Genomic DNA, 19,462 nt, shown 5'->3' with positions numbered 1-19,462 from the left:
TAAAAGATGGCTTTAAACTAGCAAACACGCGTGGTAAAGTTAATTAGTTTTGAATATTTTCAGGCTTCAGCCGAAGATGCTGTGACAGCTGAAGCAGCAGGAGGGGGGTCAGGGAGGGAGAACTGTAGATAATGAAGAGAGAGATCAAGACGAGGAGGAGGAGGAGGAGGACAGCAGCCAACATGTTGCTGGGAGAGAGCCAGAGTCTGACAGAAAACAGAGATCCAGAGCTGTATAGAGTGTTCCCTTAGTTATTTGTCACAAGGTAATTGACAGTGAAATATTTGCAGTGGAGCACCTTGAAAAGAGTTGTTTTTATAATTGACATGTCTGTGATTGTATAAGACTGAAGTGTGTGTGAATGAAAGGCATGACTTGGAAAACGTTGCTCTCTGTTGATTCCTACTGGCTGACCTGATCCGTTCATGTCACAAATTAGATGTTTGATTGAGTTCTGCTGTCTCTTGGAAAGTGAAGCCGGTTCTTGGAACAAGGCTGGGAATGTTATTTATTATTTTATTTCCTCATTTTGCCCCAGAGTCATTCATAAAGGTTGGATTCTGAGGTTCAGTGTTTGTGTTATACAAAAAACGAAAATTGGGATAGTGCAGAGAACAACTTTGTTGTGGTTTTTTTCATAACAGCTCACAAACTGCGCAGAACGGACTGCAGTCATGGCTGAAGATCATTTGAATGGAAAATTATTAAATGAAATTAAATTATCTAGGCCGATATTTAAAAGAAAAGATAAAAAAGGAAAGTTCTTTTATGTTATTCAGGTCAGAGGAATTCCCATTCAGACTGGTAAACACTCTGAAGTGTCACCGACACCACTTCCCCGAGGTACTGACTTCTGAGCGCCATGACACGGAGACATTTTGAACAAAACCACATCTAGCGAGGCGCAACCCATTTGGTCACAGCAGTGATCCAGTTTCCCGCTATTGCTGTAAATGCTTGATTTTTTTGAACAGATAATGATTTGAGTGTTCCGGCCATGTGTGATGTGTTTCTAGACTTTGGGCGAGTTTTGGGAATCTCTGTCCTGCTGCCAGCATCTTCCAATTTCATGTGTCTTGGCAAAAGCTGTTTGAGATCATTTTCAACACTTCTCCTGGCTGTTTAAGTCCTGTCTTCATTGCTGATCCCAATACCTGTTACATGTGTGTGACTTTAAATGAAAACAACACACTCTTGGTTTTACAAGTAAAAGTTGATTCCTAAAAATGTTAATCTTTATTCCATTCAGCAAACTCAGAGGTCCTGCTGCTCTCGTCACACTCTTTCTGATATTAGATGATCTAATATCACCAGAAGTGACAGTGGATAATGTCAAATCAAACTGCGTGTACTCTTCCAAATCAAGTTTGATTTATTGAATTCTCTGAGTTTTCAATTAGATTGAAACGTTTTCATATTTACATTTATAACTAAAACCAGTAAATATTTCAATATTTAAATAACATTTGGACATTTTAGGAAAAAAGCTTTGCATTTGGTTTTTTTTAGCTCTCCTAGGGTTACGTTCTTGTATCTAATCAATGATAAATATACAGTTTACTTTCTTTACAGACTAAACATAATTCAAAATCCCCCCTCTTAAACTCTTTTGGTTACAAAGAAACCTTAAATCTCTTTAAAATATGATTCAACAGTAACACAATGTTCTGTGAACAGGACGATGGGCTGACTTTCACCGTGCACTCTCTAAAAGGATCATAAGTAGATAAGCTCTCCTTCTTCTTTAGATACTTACAATCACAGTTTAACAACTTGGTCCTCCCTTTTCACTTTCTCCACAAGCACCAACAAAGAGGTAATGTGTTTGAAATTAAAATGTTTTTTTGCCTGACACACGGTTATAGAGCAGGAAATCAGAGTGGCACAGGGGAAACGGGCTGGGCCCATATCCCAGAGTTAGGGGCCCATATGTGTTTCCCCATTACCAGACCAGCTAGGCTAACTCCCTGCTCCACACGAGGGCGGTATCAATGTTTTTGTCCAACTCTGAATAACTACTTAATGAACGGTTCTGAAAGGAGAACAAGGAATTAGTGCCGACTTAATATTACGTGCCTGAGTAGATATTACCTCCCATAGTGCAACCGGTTTGTCAGAGGAGATCTTGGAGTCTTTTCCTTCACACTGGTCCGTCCCCAAGACGCAGCGCTGCATGAACATGAGACTGACAGAGGGATATGATTAACCACCTCATTATGTACACTTCTCTCCCTTCATTTCCCCTCTCTGTCTTCTTGGCTCTGTGAGTCCCACGCACCACATTCCTCTGCTAATGGGGACATTCTAGCTTCCACTTCTTTCGTCATTCGTAACCCATGGTTTCAAAGGACAGATGAAAGCAATTTGATGTTTGAGAAACTCCACACTATAGGCCTGGACATCCCTCAAACAGTGCTACATGAGTCGTACAAGGATAAGGCAGGAGGAAAAGTATAGGCTATTGATCCAATTGACAAAAGAGCTCCACAGAAAATAAGTGAATTTAGACAAAATAAATAATTCAGACATTACTTGACAATGAATCATGGAATGTGAATGGAAATTGACAGGTGAAAGAGCAACTTAAAGTAAATTGACTCAGTTGACATGTTTAATAAAAAGCAATGAGGGGCAGAGGGATGAATTACTTACTTGAAAGCAGAGAACACATTTGATAAAATCAAGGATCCTACAACAAACAACATATGTAACAATCAGTTGTGACTGTACAAAAACAATCTGATGCATACCAACGACAGGGCCCAACAGTCCCTTTAAATTCAATCCAGCCTTATCTAAACCAACAAAACAATGCAGGAGATGAAACCATAATCTCCGTTGCAGGAAATTAAACCACATTGAAATCCCCTCGATCAAAAATGTTATTTGGACCCACATCAAATAGCTCAAACTCATCGACATCAACCCACTGAATACGCCTGATAGTTTTCATCAACATCCATGAATTAGTTCCCGTGAAACTGGTAAAAATGTCCCAATAAAGGTCCTATCTCGCAATACAGAAGAGAGTGGAAAAGAAAATCCCCAAATCCACCCCTTGTCCGCAGTCGACCCAAAATGTTAATTTGACACCAAGTTTTGTTGAAATCTGTTCAATAGTTTTTACTTAATCCTGCTGACAAACTAACCAACAATCAAAACAAGATTTGATTTTTGGGAATCTAGGGCTGAAGAAATTAAAAACCAGACCACATGGTTTTTCCCCCATGGAGAACTGCAAGATTGAGTTGACAGATCTGCTGAGCCACATAATGATGCTCTAGGATAAAAATGAAGTTAAAAGTGGAGGTTATTGGCATCAATTACTGAACTAAGATTATAAGATCCAAATTCTGGCAAAAACAATTGAAATGCTCCTCCCACGGACGATAAGTCTAGATCTGACAGATAGGAGATAACCTTTGCTGAGCATGGGTTGTATCACTGAGCCCAAATATAGAAATAAATGGAGCTGCATCAAACTGATTTGGAACAAACGGGACTGTGAGATAAATCCATTACTGCAGCAAAGTTTATCGAAGCGTTTAATGAGGACATCATTCAGAATAATATTGCTGGTATAAAAATTCTAGGTCAAGAGCATAATATTTCTTTCTCGACTGATGACACTTGAAAGTAACAGGATGTATAGGAATGAACATCCCAATTTATTTAACAGATTTATAAGATATTAAGGATAATGCATTGTAATAAGTTTACATTAGCTTGACATTGAGTCATTCAATTTATAATTTGTTTAGCGTATATTCCATTAGTTTCAGACTCTTCCAGTTGAGATAACTGGAAACAAATTAAAATATGGGATAATTTGCTATGTGGTACAAGGAAAGATCAAGTATTCGCCCAGTTGAGAATAACGTTTTGTAAATGTCCAATTCTGATCAAGTGAGAAGGAAATTAAAGAGAACATGTCCAGAGCAGCTTCAACTCAGGCAAAGTTAAATGATAAAATCTAATGTAAACAAGTCACAACATGATCCACTAAACGCATGGTTCAATGCCCCAACTGTGTTAAATAAATAAGTGGCTCTCATGACCTTGACTTTTGGATGTGAGCTTAAAGAGATGGGATCATCACAGCCTCTCCCCACACTGTGTATTTTAAACAAGGGACACTGCGCAATTTCCAGATGTTGAAAAGCGTTACATTCTTTTAAGTTTTCTAAACAGTTCAATGTTTAGAGTCAAAAGGTGAAACAACATATAGAAATGTTTTATTCGAGCTTGTACGACAGATTTATATATTTCCTATTATTCCAGGACTATATGTGGGAATTCCGGAGATTAAAATAACACCTACATAAAATAAAAATGGGAAAGGAGACTGCATTCCAGAGGAAGTAGTAACAAAATATTGTGAATTGCAGCAGTTTATAAGGCTCCAGCTCATGGAGAGCACTTAACTTGAGTATATTTTACATCACATGCTCACTATGTGGCTCTCAGGAAACCAACGGCCACCACCTGTTTTGGTCCAAAACCACTCTAATGGAAAACAGGAAGGTGAAAGTGATATGTGTTATCATTATCAATGTTTGTTTTAAGATGTGTGATGAAGGGTTTTCCACCGAGACCGTAGTCATGAAGTGAACATTTTGGGGAGGCAAACTCTCACATCTCATTATTGACACACTAGATGAATTTTCAGGTATTTTGTTATTGAAGTCATCTTTTCCCCACCTCTCCTCTCCTCCACTCTTTTTTCTCTTCTCCTCTCCTCCTCCAGTCTTCTCTTCTCTTCTCTTCTCCCCTCCCTCATGCATGGACAAATCCACAAGCAACAAACTGTCAACAGAGATAGATAAATGGGTGGCTATAGCTTGCAGGCCGATTGACATTGTCAATATTCCCATTTGTAGTATCTCGGTGGGCTTGAGTTTGCCATGTTTTGCTTTAAGCATATTTTTGGAGCATGCAGTACCTTTGAGCATATTCTGAAGAATATTCTGCACAGTGATTGTATTCGTTTTGGATTGTTGCAAAAAAACAAAATTTTGTATAAAGCAGGCATTCTTATCCACTCCCATGTTGATACGAGTATTAAAAACTTGAAAGGTACATTTAGAACAGATAAAAAAATTGCGATTAAATATTTGATCAAGTCTGTATATTCGGATTAGACTGGTATGATTTCCTTATTTGATTACAATCATCCCCATTGGTTCCTTTTCTCACTCACCTCCTTGTCACCTGTTCCCCCTGCAGCTACCAAGTTATCTCCCTCTCCCTCTTTACTCTGAACGCACCACAGTGAACATAAAAGAAATATTATCAGTAAAGAGGTGGTGTTTCGGGCCATTATGTTCCCGGAATGAATCAGCAATTATTATTAAAGTTACATCAAGAAGCATTGACTCATTTTCACTGGTCTCAACTCACTTTCCTTGTTTTTAGAGACACAAAAAACATCAGAATATCACCCGCTCCCTTTCTCTTTGACATGATGACACTCACTTAAATGTTGATAAAAACAAGAATGTTCATATTTTAACTTATGGGTTTGTTGGTACTTACTGTTGGTCGCTGGGTGAATAGGTGGCTTCTAATACTCCCGGTGCACAAGATGGCGTCTCTTTAACTTCCAGATGTTCCCCCCCAATATTTAATTATTATTATGACTACTGCCCTGTTTTCCACTTTCGACTCATCCCAGCGGCACTGACCTGATAGGAAGTCTCAACACTGGGGCTCATCCAGCTGCTGGAAGAACTGTGACTAGCCTATTGTTTTGGTCTTCAATACATTTTGACAAAAGATTGAAACAGAATTGTGTACGATAACCATTACAGAGATTTCTTTTAGATCAGGATTAACATTTTATCTGAGCTTCTAATTCCAACATCTAAATATGAACAGAACTATATTAGGAATATTGGGTTTAGCTACTGGAAAAGCAATGTTATAATGGAGAAGGCTTTTGCCAGAAACCTAATTTATAAGGATTCTTTATTCGGCCCTTGCACAACCAATCATTTTATCTGGACTGAATGAAAAGATTGGCTAGCGTTCCTGTTTTGGAGGCGGTGAGACGCATTGCTTATATATTTTCTAGGATTACAACCCCTAGCTTTATATATTAAACCACCCCCTGGATCAGTGTGGGAAGATATCTTACTAAAGATGATTGTGTTAACTGTTGACATTCAACCCTAAATTATTTTTTTTAAAAATTGATAAAACTAAATACAATAGCATGGGTCGAACGGCTGAGTAATTTTATTGGTGTCGTAAAAGCGGTCCATGAAATCCCACAAAGATTTTGTTGACTTAGTTTAATGTTTGTGTCACGAATAATTACAACAACTCGTGTAAGATAAACACAAGAACACACATTTATTATACATCGAAATCATTTGAGCGGATTAAAAAAGAAAACTGTACAACTGTTTGAATGTGACCTGTGAACTAGTTCAATAGGTGGAAGAACGTGTCATACCCTCCTCTAGCTAGTAAACAAAACATAAAAGGGGAAATATCAAAGTAAGTCATTTTTTTTTACAGATCGGTAGAGTTCCACAGTCGCACATACGCGATCCTCTTCATTCCATCGGTGGCTCCTCCCTCTCTTTGAACTCATTAACTCTCCCCTGGAACAAAATAAAAGAACATGTCGTAAGAGTTGGAGCTGAAACAACACAGAGGATGTTACATAAACTCTTACAATCTCCTTTCACAAAGGGACCCATTTATGAAAGCATCCATATGAGCCAGGGTTTCTTCCTGTATCCCACATGAAAATAATATTACTCCATATGTGAAAATTAAAGTTCACATCTTACTTGTCTTCCACTGCAAGGAGGTCGGAGCCCGGGTCATATTCTGTTTACGGAGCCCGGTGATGGGCACAGAAAATGAGGCTTCAGCTGCTGACTAAAGTCTTCCATATACTGTGAAACATCAGCTGTCATCCAGTCAACACACTGTATGATCTGTAAATGGGTCAAAGCCGAGCAGCTGCAGCTACTTAAATGAAAATTACACTAAAGCTGATACATATATATATATAATAATGTGTACTTAAGCTTTTCTGTTTGAACTGAAACTGGCCGACAAATCAATATCAAGTCGTTGTGTCCTTGGTGCATACTGAGGTCTGATCACTCAGACTGGAATGTATGCAAGCATATTCTTTTGCTGTGTGAACACAAATGTGTCCTTGAGGTCTGATCACTCTGGATCACAGACTGGAATGTATGCGACCATATTCTTTTGCTGTGTGAACACAAATGTGTCCTGGGCCACATGGATCCACAAAGATCGCCTACTCAGCTGACATCCTCTTATCTCTACAAACAGATTCTACATGTGACTTTCCAGAATCTGTAAGCGAGGAATAACGTTTTCTGGTTTCTGATTCTTGTTTGACCAATTACGTATGAGCAGGCTTTGGTTACTCACAGGTAGCAGTCCACGTGGAGAGCAAAAGAGACGGAACACATCGAGCAAAATGCATCTGCTATCTTTTTATTTTATCTGCATTCATATGCAGATAACTGTTGATAGAGATGAGCCAAAATGTCATCTGGACCTAAAAAACCTACAAAACATTTTTCCATTTGCGTTTTATGTGGAGAAACATCCAACTGGTGTGATAAAAGAAGCTTGACGCCCCAAAATGTTGGATTTTGGCTCCAGAGGCAAATTCATCGTCAGATGATAGCTGATGTTTTCTAAGATTGAAGTCCTCTGACCAACTACAGTTTTACAATAACTCAAAAGTATCATTACTAGGGCTGTAAAAATTAATGCGTTAACGCGGGATGATTCATTTGTGGAATTAACACGTTAATGCATATGCGCAGAATTCCAACTGTCGACTCATAGAGGTATGTATCATCCTCATGATTTGTGCTTTGAAAAACTGCTACTGCTACTCTTTTCTAATCACTCACACTTAGAGCTGATCTTTATAAAAACCTGTTAAATTAACATTTATGTTCCTGGAAAAACAGGACAAAGCAGAAGGTATGTATCACCTGTTTGCAGCCTGAGTGTGTCAATGTGTGTCTGTCCTGATCCGGAATCAGCGCAAAACATGTTTCGTCTCTGCATCGAAGCAGTGTTGACCGCTTCGCAGGGCATCTAAGAATCGAGAAATTACCCCACCTCTGTGATGACCACATAAAGACTCTAGAATTTGTTTTTCATAACAGAGCTAAGTGCCACTCATGATTCATTCAGGCCCTCCTGGAAACTGGTGAAATATGTGATTAATGGCATATTGAGCGGGGATTGAGATCCAATCACAAGTTGTCATAGGAGACACATTCAGGATGAATTTCAATGGTGTAACCTGACAAACTAAGAGCTGAACACTTGTGATTGGATCTTTCAGGATGGATGTTAATAGCAGGTCTGAAGAGGGTCATTGTTCCACATGGACACACAAGCTTACCTGGAAGGTGTTGAGAACATGCTGACAAACATCATTGAGCTCATTCAGACCTCTCCGCAGAGGCTCTGTGGCTGCAACGCCCCCTGAAACACACAGCAGATACCTCATGATAACACCGCCACCATTAATTAAAAGTAAGTACAAAATGAGGCAAGACATATTTTATCTTCACTATGTTAACGAGTTATTTATCTATTTGCAAAAATGAACGAAATTAATGAAGATTAACGACTTCTAAGCGTGTGCCCGTTTTCACTGCGGTCATGGTGGGGAACCATAACTAGCAATCAGTGGAGCACAAACCTTCCCGAAGGCCAATTCTACACGTCTGTGTGTAAAAGGGAAAAAGGAAGAACAAGATAATCATCTGCACCAAATTGTACAAACTCACAAATCTCAACATCATAAATGTCTGATTATTTTAACATCAAGATCCATAAATTATTTTCTAGCAGTGTGGACATTTTGAGAGGATGTCCCAAAGCGCTGCAGGGAGAAGGTCTACACAGGCGGAGGAACTACTAGGTCCTCATAGATGATGCCAAATGGGCGGACACATTTGTAACATTTTCAAATGAGAAAAAGTTACACCTTCCCAACAACATAATTTGTGATATTTCCGCGTTGGAACATCAACAACTGAAGAAAGGCGAGATAGTCATGGCAGTTGAGATCAGCTCAAGAAGCCTTAGGGCACAAGAGACCACAGTTGGAATCCTTCTGCAAGTGAATGCCAATTAAAGCTGCTTTCAGACATGCACCCATGTTCTGACATTTTCTTGAAATTTTCCAGTATGTGAGAATGCAAATATCTGAGAGAGTTGCTCCAGATAGTTTCAGGAGCTCTTCCTGCAAGCCCCCCTAGTTGCATGTCAAAGCAAGGTCATGGGATAAAGCAGAAGGAGAATTTTGGAAAAGTCACAGTTAGCAAGTTGGTGAGTTTGTGACATTTCTAACACGAAACAGACACAAACTGGAGAAATTAAAATATGTCAGGATGAAAAAGGGGAGCCATAAATTTTGAAGACGCCCAAACGTGTACATCATGTCCTGCCTGCTGCGTGCTCTACCCAGGCACCAACCTTCACAAAAAGGTTGAGACAGTTTCCTGTTGTTGTGTCTGACCCAACAATCACTTGACACTGATGACACTTGACAAATGTCCAGACATTTTCCAGATTTCATGAAAACAGCTTATGTCATGGAAGCCATGCAGGCTGGGGGGCAAAATGCTTGTGACCGGCTTCTGGACATATGGAAAGGTCTTCAACAGAGTGAATGCTCTGCACAGCCACCACCATGGGACAGCCTCAAGCAGAGGACAAAAAACAACAACCCTTACATCCAGCCCGGGCCCCACTGCCTGCGTGAGCGGCTCGTGACGCGGACCTGCTGCATGCAGCGGTGGTCTGTTGTTCACAGCGACAGTGAGGTTTCTGGTATGATGGACAGACTCAGGTAATAGCACAATTTCCTTGGTGGAAGTAATTACAGCTGAAAATGTCAACGCACAGTAGGAGCCTGGCTTTTTCCTGGTGCCTGAAAGGTAATTGTGTCTTGCTGTGATGAAACAGTTAGGAATGATCCTCCAGGCATGCTGGAACTTAGTTCAACAACAACAACAAACAAGTTGTTGTCTCCGTCCTGCAGACTCCTTTCATGTGATGTGGCTGCTGCTTTCTGTTGGAACTTTGTTGTTTTCTAACAAAGCAAGTGGTTATAGTCCTCTGTGGACGAGAGCAACAGGGTCTATGTGCATGCGTGTCCCAAACTGGCTTTTTCCTGTGCCGCTCAATGAACAAAGTGAATGCACCAGACTCTAATTAAAAGTTTAAGCGTTTGCAAGACGGTCCAGAAATAATAATTCTCAAGCTGTCGGACACACAAAAATTGCACGCATGAAGAAGCCTGGTTTGTTGTTGGATGACGTGATGGCAGTGCGAATGGCTTCTCTCACCTCGTGTCTGTATCCGAAAGTTGATCTTGCTCTCAGAGGGGTGGGTGATCGTGTAGCCGCAAAAGTTCACATCCACACTAATGAAAAACAGGAAGGTGAAAGTGAGATTTGTTATCATTATCGATGTTTGGCTTGAAACGGGTGGAGGCATCATTTTTCCAGCATCAATTAATCCCAGCTGACCTCTCACTGACAGTACAAAGAGAGAGAGAGAGAAGGAGAGAGAGAGAGAGAACAACAGAGAGAGAGAGAGAGCGAGGAGGAATCACAAACACACTTATGAGTCCGTTTTTGATGTGATTATCTTGAAAGGTCGGAATCAGTTTCAAGGAGGGGAAACATTCCAGCAAGTGGAAAAACCAATTTACAGTCTTTGGACTTCAAATGTGATGAATGCGACAGAGGGAGGTGGTGCAAATGTTTTTGATGGAGAAAAAGTGGTCAAATGTGATGGCCGTGACATGACAAGCAACGTTTTGTTAAAACACTGACTCACCTTTTCATGATCATGTATCTTAGGGAGTTGCCCAGCGTATGGTCTTCCTCGTGCAGCACAAACGTCACACAGCCCTCATCAGCCCCATCAGCTTGGACCTAGACCACAAAATAACATTGATTAAAACATCACACATCCAACCCTGAACAGGTGGAAACACAAACACACACCATCCTTAAGATAAGGAGAATTAGTCACACTGAGAGGAAACTATTAGGCAATGGCAATACATTAAACACGTATCTGACTGATGCACAGTGAGAAGAGTCAGTTTAGCAGATTGAACTAAATGCTGACAAACAGAGGCACGGCTTGAGCAAGACTGCCCCCTAGTGGACAAACACTGAGTCAGCTATGGACTGAGAAGGAAGCAGATGTCTGGTAGATAGACTGATTCACGTAACAGATCAATTATAACTCTACATAACACCACTCATCAGACGTGTTCATAGATCAGCTTGTATTTACGATAACAGGTTTAATTTTGTTTAACTTTAGTACAGGTGGAATCCAAGTCTTCTCATAGTGGAGCTCCCCACGTGAGGATTTTGAACGTGGTCAATATGCTGCTTTAACCTGACATTTTGTACAGACCGTGTTAAACAACAACAATACAATGTAAGCTGTAAACATTATTTTCATCAATACATAAAGGATTTTCGCTTGTTACCATCTCCAGCACCGGTTTCTTTTCGCCTTCTGCAGCCATGCTTTCACATCTCCACTCAGCCCGTCAAAAGTAAGGGGGGTGAATTTCACCCTGATCTCTGTCTGACAGGCAAGAGGAGGAGCAACGTGAGTTGCTCCTCACGGACGTAGGGTTTATGTTCGTTAGTGTTGTTCTAAACGTGTTAGAGTTATGACAGTAAACACAAAAATATTTATATGTATAGGAATATTAGCATGAGATGCACAGTAGTCGTTGATAGAAGTCAGTAGATTTTAGATATGTGGAAAACCTGATGACCTCGATGTAAGTTTTAATGAAAGAAAAAAAGTGAATCTGGATGACGGTCTTGGCTGACTTTATTGATCTGGATGTAAAAGATCAAGATGATCCTGGCGTAAGCAACATTGACAGATAGAGCAGCTATTTGATGCAAACATACAAACAACTAACCAACATATATTTACTTTACTAGATTTGAATTGTGAAGTAATGTATAAGCGCCTATTTATCAACAGTAGGGTGATGTTTGCCTGTCAGACAAAAGCCAGGGCTGAAGTACCCTGGTGTCGCCATAACCGAGCGTCAGTATGAAAACATGTGACGTCAACACGACATATCAGGAACTAGAATAACTTGTATTTCTAGAGGTGAAGCGAGCGTAATAGAGTGAGACGGGTAAGAGAGGTGGTGCGAACTACATTACCCAGCAGCAGAGTGATTGGCTTCCTGTGTGGACGTCTGGGCGATTTTGCCAAGCAGAAGTCACTCGGAAGGGATTAGCTAGCTCGCTAGCAGCTGAACCGTCTTTAGATGTCGGAATTTGCTCTAAATGAGCGGCTTTGAACAGGGTTGACCCATCGAGGTATCGAATTGATTATCAAACGTCACTACTAACTGCGTCAGCTTCCTGTACACAAACGTCACGTGTTGCTGTGTTAAACACTCATCTACCGTTTTATTTACATTGCTCAACAACATCATTAGCTAGCTAGCTATTTTTCCTGCCATCGTTAATATATCTTTCGTTTTCGTTTCTCGTGACTGTTTGCTGGCTACTGGACCTTGTAGACAGTATTGATTAAGTGGATACTAGTCACTGAGTTTTTCATAAATGTCTGTGTTTATCTGCTCCTTCCTGCCGGCTAACATCTAACATCTAACTTCTGTCAGTGAGTATTGGAGCGGAATCCCAGTTGTTGCCATGGCAATCCTGTTTGCTGTGGTGGCTCGTGGAACCACCATCCTGGCAAAGAATGCGTGGTGTGGTGGGAACTTCCTGGAGGTGACTGAGCAGATCTTAGCCAAAATCCCCTCCGAGAATAACAAGCTGACTTACAGCCACGGCAGGTAGGACGAGCGCACACGTCCATACACACCTACACACACATTACACAACAGTCATGAGACTACTGCGGACCTAATCTTTTCAACTTGATCTAAGTTACTGTCGTGCAGATTTGTAACAATGCTGGTCCGATCCCATATGTGTATACAGTTGCATAAAGTGCAGCACGTATCCAGTCACAGATTTAACCAGAATGCTATACACAAGGCTCGGGCAGATCTACTACCCAGCAGTGGTTCCACAGCAACGATTGTTGACAATATGCACATACACAAACATGGTCTACACTTGTCATTGGTTCACACAGTTAATTATGTATGTATTTAGATTATGTCCAGTATGTGTTAACACAATGTTCTAGTAGGTTCTACTCCACAATAATTTATATTATGACCCATTTTAAACACTTCAGACACCAAGGTATTTCTGGCCAAATAATTGTGTTTTACCTCCTGAAATCCAACTGTGTTGTCTATCTGATTTATAACACAAGAAGAAAAAAGATTGTTTACAAAACACTCTAAATTTAGAGGACTGGAGAAGGTGATGAGTGGTTATACAGTGAACATGAACACATCACTGGAACCTAACCAATCTGTCCATGGAACAGTAATGTCCAAAAGTTGCAAAGATCTTCTACGTGGACTGAGCCAGATCACTAAAAAATAAATCACAGAAAGGTCAAAGAAGTTCAGCCATGGGAATTCACTATGTTAAACAGTAAAGTGGCATCACATGCCACTTTACTGTTTAACATAGTGAAGTGGCATCACATGCCTAAAGGACACAGTTCAGTTATTATTCAAATAACTTGGCAGCAGACAGAGTAAAATACCAGTGCCATTTAGATTTGCAGCCTCTTTACACAAATTTAGATTTATTGCTGTTTACTCCTGGTTTATGATCCCCGAGACATGTTATAGTGCATATAAATTATGGTGCCTATAAAACCGATTAAAATTCAACTGTTTGCTTTCAATCGAATATGTGTCATGTTGACATTTTTTTAATTTGTTCCCCCCTAGCTATCTCTTCCATTACATCTGCCATGACAGAATCATATACCTGTGTATCACTGATGATGTAAGTATACAATTGGAAAAAAGGCCACCTGTAAATGATCAAGGTCCCTTGAAATGACAGAAATGGGCAGGATTTAATCAAGAAAGTCTATTCATAACAACAGACGTGAATATATGCTCTAGCCACTTTGAGAAATGACAAGTATATAACTTTACTGCAATAAAAGCAGTGTCACTGCTCTCAGGACCTGCAGATTATATGAAAAGAGGCCAAATCGTTTTTTTATTTCATCATGATTAGATTTGTGCAATCTCTGGAGCAATACAAAATACCTCACGCCTTCAGCAGGTTCAAAACACACTCGGCTTGTAACGAGTACTATAAGACAAGATAGCATCACCGTTGTCTTATCTTCTCCTCAGTTTCAGAAGTGGTTTTAAGATTTTGCTGATCAGCTTAAAAGCACTTCATGAAGATCACCTTTAAAGCACTAAAAAGCACTGGGGGCTGAGTCAGATACATTAGTAAAATACTGCTCCCTTAAGAGCCAGAGCCAGAGTAGAGCGTTCGCCAGGGCTTTGTTGGCTGTTACTAAATCCTGGCTCAAGACAGAGTGAACAAGCAGTTTTGTTCCTCAGCTCTGGAACTCCCTGCCCAGGGATCCAATGCTGCAAAATCAATCTTATTTTTCAATCCTTTTTACACAAGCCATTTATCAATCCTAGCACAAAATTTTGTTTAACCTACATTTGTTATTGTTTTAACACTGTATTTGATTGATTTATTACTTTATTAATTCATTTCCTGATCTTATTATCCCTGACCGAATTTGTTTTAATCCTGTTTCAACATAAAGCACTTTGAAACTGGGTTTTGAAAAGTGCTTTATAAATAAATATAAATGATCTTTAATATTATTATTATTAATAATAATAGTAGTAGTAGTAGTAGATGTAAAAGTATTAGTAATATTAGTAGTAATATCAGTATTATTATGTAGGGTTCAGCCAATCTTAATTTTTTTTTGTATTAAAAAATTTGGCCTTAAACAAAAGTAACTTCAACAGTCCGCTCGAATACATTGTAAGAATGTCGAAAAAAGTCAATGTTTATTTCATTGGATTGTTAGATTAGTGTGTGTTCCTGATTTTTGTATATTTATTTATTGTGTGTCAAAGGACTTTGAGAGATCACGTGCATTCAGCTTCCTCAGTGAAGTCAAGAAGCGTTTCCAGACCACATACGGGTCTCGAGCACAAACAGCGCTGCCGTACGCCATGAACAGCGAGTTCTCCTCAGCAATGGCAGCTCAGATGGTAAGTATGACGAGAGTCAGCATATGAAGCTCTGTGACTTCTTCTCTGCTGTAGTCTATAATAAATATAATACATATACAGTTTCATTAAGTCCACTTTCATTTTCATATCTTCCTCAACTTCTCTCCGTTTTTATTTCTCTATAGAAACACCACTCCGACCCACGCGGATCTGATCGTCTCACCGAGAGTCAGCTGCAAGTGGATGACCTGAAGGGCATTATGGTCCGCAACATAGGTCAGCTGCTCATGGGTGTCTTCATACACAGAGGCCTAATTTGAATTGAGTATTAGATGATATCAGAATTACTTGTCTAATGTGATTATTTAACTGAATCAGAAAAAGGTTGTTATTTAGACTGAAATTCCACTGGATGCACGTGATGTGGAGGAATCATTGACCTCTTCATCATACTGTGCCAGCGCAGCCCTGGTATTCGTGGCCATCATGCCCTAAGCAAATGTTATGGTTATAATAAAAATGGAAATTTTAAAATATTTTAATACATGCTGTAGGACCACTGTCTTAGCTGTCTGTCCAATTTACACCACAATTTGACACGAATCTAATTATGCTGGACCTTTTGTGCATCCCAAGTGAAGCTGACTCTGTCTTTTTACAGACTTGGTAGCCCAGAGAGGAGAGAGGCTGGAGCTGCTGATTGACAAGACAGAAAATCTGGTTGATTCAGTGAGTTTAGATCCCACGGTTTAGTCCTATTTTATACATTTAATTTGGCACTGATGTTATTTTTCTCTCTGTCCTCTTTCAGTCGGTCACATTTAAGACGACGAGTCGCAACCTTGCACGAGCCATGTGTATGAAGAACCTCAAGCTGACTCTGGTCATTGTGCTGGTGAGCCTGGTGAGTACGAACAGTAATGATAATTGGTAAGAAGGTTATTTGCTACACGGCAGTGTAATTGTTTATCTAAGGGGGGTGGATTATTAATTAAGCGCCCTCGTGTTGAGAAAATGCACAAAAGTGGAAACGTTGCTTATTTTTTTCATGACCTTAAAAAGTAAAACCAGATTAGCTGCTACTGTTTTCATTTTCAGATATTATGAACATAAGGCTCATGTAAAACCCCCTTCAGATAATTTTTTGACTGAAAACTCAGCATGAATTGTTCTCTCATATAATGGCGAGTTCACAATACACGACTCTCAGAGAACTTTGAAGAGTTCACACAGTGATTTGCGACTGTCAATCGAGCACGAACAGTGGCTTTTGTCTGCGTTCTGCAAAATTTGACGATTAGTGACTGCCAATCTGGCAACTTGCAGTGTCAACAACACTATGTGATCAATCAGACAATTGCGCAGGAAGTGAACTTTGTCCTTGTGCTCTTTTCAGGTTGTCCTTTACTGTATTGTCTCTGCTGCCTGTGGAGGCCTCCGCTGGCAGACGTGTGTCAAATAAGAGGAGAGTAGGGACAGAAAAAGAGGGAGATAGAGGGGGAAAAAAAAGGACGAGGAGGGGAAAGCGCCTGTTCAACTCTGCCTGCTAATGGACACAAAAGGAAACACAGCTTTCCTTGCTTTACCCCTTAAGCTACATCATCCCTGGAAGACACATGTTGCTGCTCCTCCTCCTGCATCCCCCCCCCCCTTTGATAGTGTGCACATTGACTCACCTGCTGGAGAGGGAGTCCCACCTCTTACTCACACGTATGGCCAGCAGCCATGTGGCATCAAACTGATGCGGAACAATAATCTTGTCTTATTCTAGTCCGGTATGTTCATCCTGTCTTATGCACTTAGTGGCCTCATGTATCAGTCTGTGATACTGTCCTGCACCGATCAATGTCCTTTAATCCATTGAGACTAATGCCAGAATCACAACAAACAACAAAGATAGCAGAGATTACTCGGTTATTTTCCTTCGTTTAATTTGATGACAATGAGAGAAGTGGGACGTGAAAGTAGCAAGTTACATTACAGTGTCCGGTCATATAACTGAAAACTATTTTTTGTTTGTTTGACAAAACTGATACTGTATACAGAGATCCTGATTCACATGTTTTAAGTACCAAGCACAGTAGTATCTTCCAAATGTCTGTACAAAACCAGATATGATCATACAAATAAACATTGTACATTTGATTCACATTACTGATTCTAAGACCTGAGGGTTCAGTCAAGACCGAGTTATTGAGAAAGTTACTTCCTTTTTCCCACCCATGGATTTGAGGCTTGATTTGCCTTTTTTTCGTTTTACTAGGATTCTCAGTGTGCCCATATGTTCTTTCTGTTAACACAATGCACTTTTTACATTGTACATAGATTTGCTTCCTGGCATCATATGGTTTATATAATCATGTAATTATTTAATTATTGTAAATTCAGATTTGAAATAATAAACTCTGATGATATCAACTTGTCGATTTGTACAGATAAAAAGCTAAATGTATGGCTTTTATTTCCACTGGAGCTAAATCTTTTGTTATATTTACATCGGCCAAGGAGGTTGTTAACATCTGCATTTGTTTGTTTGTTAATCATTGACACACTTTTCCATTATGTTAGAATCTGTTTCTTCAAAATCAATGTTGTAAATACCCTTATCTTTCTGATGTCCTCAGTTACACGCAGCGTCTATTGCACATCTGTCTGTCCTGAGAGAGGGATCCCTCACACATGTTACAGTGTTATTTTGATAGTTTCACCTTACTCTTGATGAGGGTTAAGAACAGAGCATGTCACACATTGTCAAGCCCTATGAGACAAATTGTGATCTGTGTATATGGCCTAAACAAATATAATTAGATTGATTGATTGATTGTTAGTTTGCAGGATTTACGCAAAAAATCTAATAAACTCGATTTCCATGAATTTTTGTTGAGAGGTGGGGCCTTAGGAGGAAGCTAATAATTTTGTGTGAATCCATATCAGGGGATGCATTCAGGAAAATAAGTTTTTCTGCCTTTTACGTCGCAATATAACTTTTTTTAAATTTGTAATTGTATTTTTTTTTTTACATTTTCGTTGATTTCCCAAATATGAATCCTTGGATCTGGATGACAACAGTTTAAGGGACTGATCTCTGAGTGTTTGCAACCATGTGCAGATCCACATAAAACTCCACATCCAGTGATTATAAGATGTGCTGTCACAAGAAGCCTGTTGGGATGTTGTGTGTGTGTGTGTGTGTGTGTGTGTGTGTGTGTGTGTACAGTGTGTACAGTGTGTACAGTGTGATCAGTGCGCTGTCTGATTGACAGCTGACCGCTTCGCTGAGGGTGCTGTGGGAGAAAAGGTGACACAGGTGAAAGTGTTTGCTCATCACCCCCGAGCTGCGGCGCGCTCCCGTCAGTGCTGCTCGCTCCCCTCACAGGTAAACTTGATGATGTTTTAATGGAAAACTGTGCAGAGTCACTAAAGTGTGTCTGGAAGCGGCGTCAGGCGGTAAGACCGTGTACACGTTTAACCCCCCCCCCCCCCCACACACACACACACACACACCAGTTACCTGTTGACTTGACGTCACAAATGAACCCTCTTTCCTGTTCGCCGGATAACCAACATAAGCTAATTGCTACATTTTGTCAACGGCTATTTGCTGTCCTCCATCTTTGTTGCTCGACCGTTGAACGTCACACAGGTATGTTGGGAATGTTTGTGTTACCGCTGTGTATGAAGCCATATTTAGGAATAAATGTGAGCTAACACAGGGAGGTTTTAACATAACACTGGCAAATCTATTGTGCTGTAAAGTTGTTGTGTGGTCTCTCGTGTCTAAAACCATTTATGGGCTTATCTATGGAGGAGTATTTTCATTGCTATTTGTAGCTGTATCCTATGTTTACTCCAGATCTAATTATAGAGCAAACTGGACTGGAGGAGGCCTCACTGGGATTATCTGTCACACTCCTGGACGTGTCAGTTGTTTATCAAGTGTCCGCACCACTGTTCCCTGTTCACACATGTGACCAGCTTGTTTTCCACTTGCATTCAACATTTCTTCCTGGCCTGAGCGGACTGTCGCATATTCAGACATTGGAAAGACAGCGCTGTGTCATTCTTGTAACCAGGCTCGTTGTTGTGGGTTTGCCCCCCCCATGCTTTACAGAGGACAGCCCTGTCCCTGTGGTATGCTGGCTGGAATCCCCAAGTTTGACCCGCTGCAGTGTGGGGCATCTCTGTGCGTGGTCTTTTGATGGCCGCCCCGATTACACATAACTGCTCACTGTGTGATACTGACATGTCCAGTCATCCATGTAAAGGCAAAGAGAGGCC

General features: G+C 40.3%; 2 protein-coding genes across 2 annotated transcripts; one reads left to right on the top strand and one right to left on the bottom strand.

The window, feature by feature from the left end:
• Nucleotides 1-6,330: 6,330 nt before the first annotated feature.
• polr1d (RNA polymerase I and III subunit D) lies at nt 6,331-11,652 on the bottom strand. Its single transcript, XM_053428819.1, has 5 exons — nt 11,540-11,652; nt 10,870-10,967; nt 10,374-10,450; nt 8,417-8,499; nt 6,331-6,608 (listed from the first exon to the last, which is right to left on the bottom strand). Exons 1-5 carry the CDS (start codon nt 11,576-11,578, stop codon nt 6,561-6,563), a joined length of 345 nt encoding a protein of 114 aa, XP_053284794.1. The 5' UTR covers nt 11,579-11,652; the 3' UTR covers nt 6,331-6,560.
• Nucleotides 11,653-12,195: 543 nt separating this feature from the next.
• On the top strand, nt 12,196-17,602 carry sybl1 (synaptobrevin-like 1). The gene is made up of 8 exons (XM_053429227.1): nt 12,196-12,401; nt 12,710-12,886; nt 13,910-13,967; nt 15,086-15,223; nt 15,370-15,460; nt 15,846-15,913; nt 15,996-16,088; nt 16,581-17,602. The coding sequence occupies exons 2-8, from the start codon at nt 12,741-12,743 to the stop codon at nt 16,644-16,646; spliced, it is 660 nt and encodes a 219-aa protein (XP_053285202.1). The 5' UTR covers nt 12,196-12,401; nt 12,710-12,740; the 3' UTR covers nt 16,647-17,602.
• The last annotated feature ends 1,860 nt before the right edge of the window (nt 17,603-19,462 follow it).

Source organism: Pleuronectes platessa, chromosome 8 (assembly GCF_947347685.1).
Source record: "Pleuronectes platessa chromosome 8, fPlePla1.1, whole genome shotgun sequence".
In the NCBI taxonomy this organism is placed as follows: domain Eukaryota; kingdom Metazoa; phylum Chordata; class Actinopteri; order Pleuronectiformes; family Pleuronectidae; genus Pleuronectes; species Pleuronectes platessa.
This window is presented reverse-complemented; position numbering and strand designations above follow the sequence as displayed.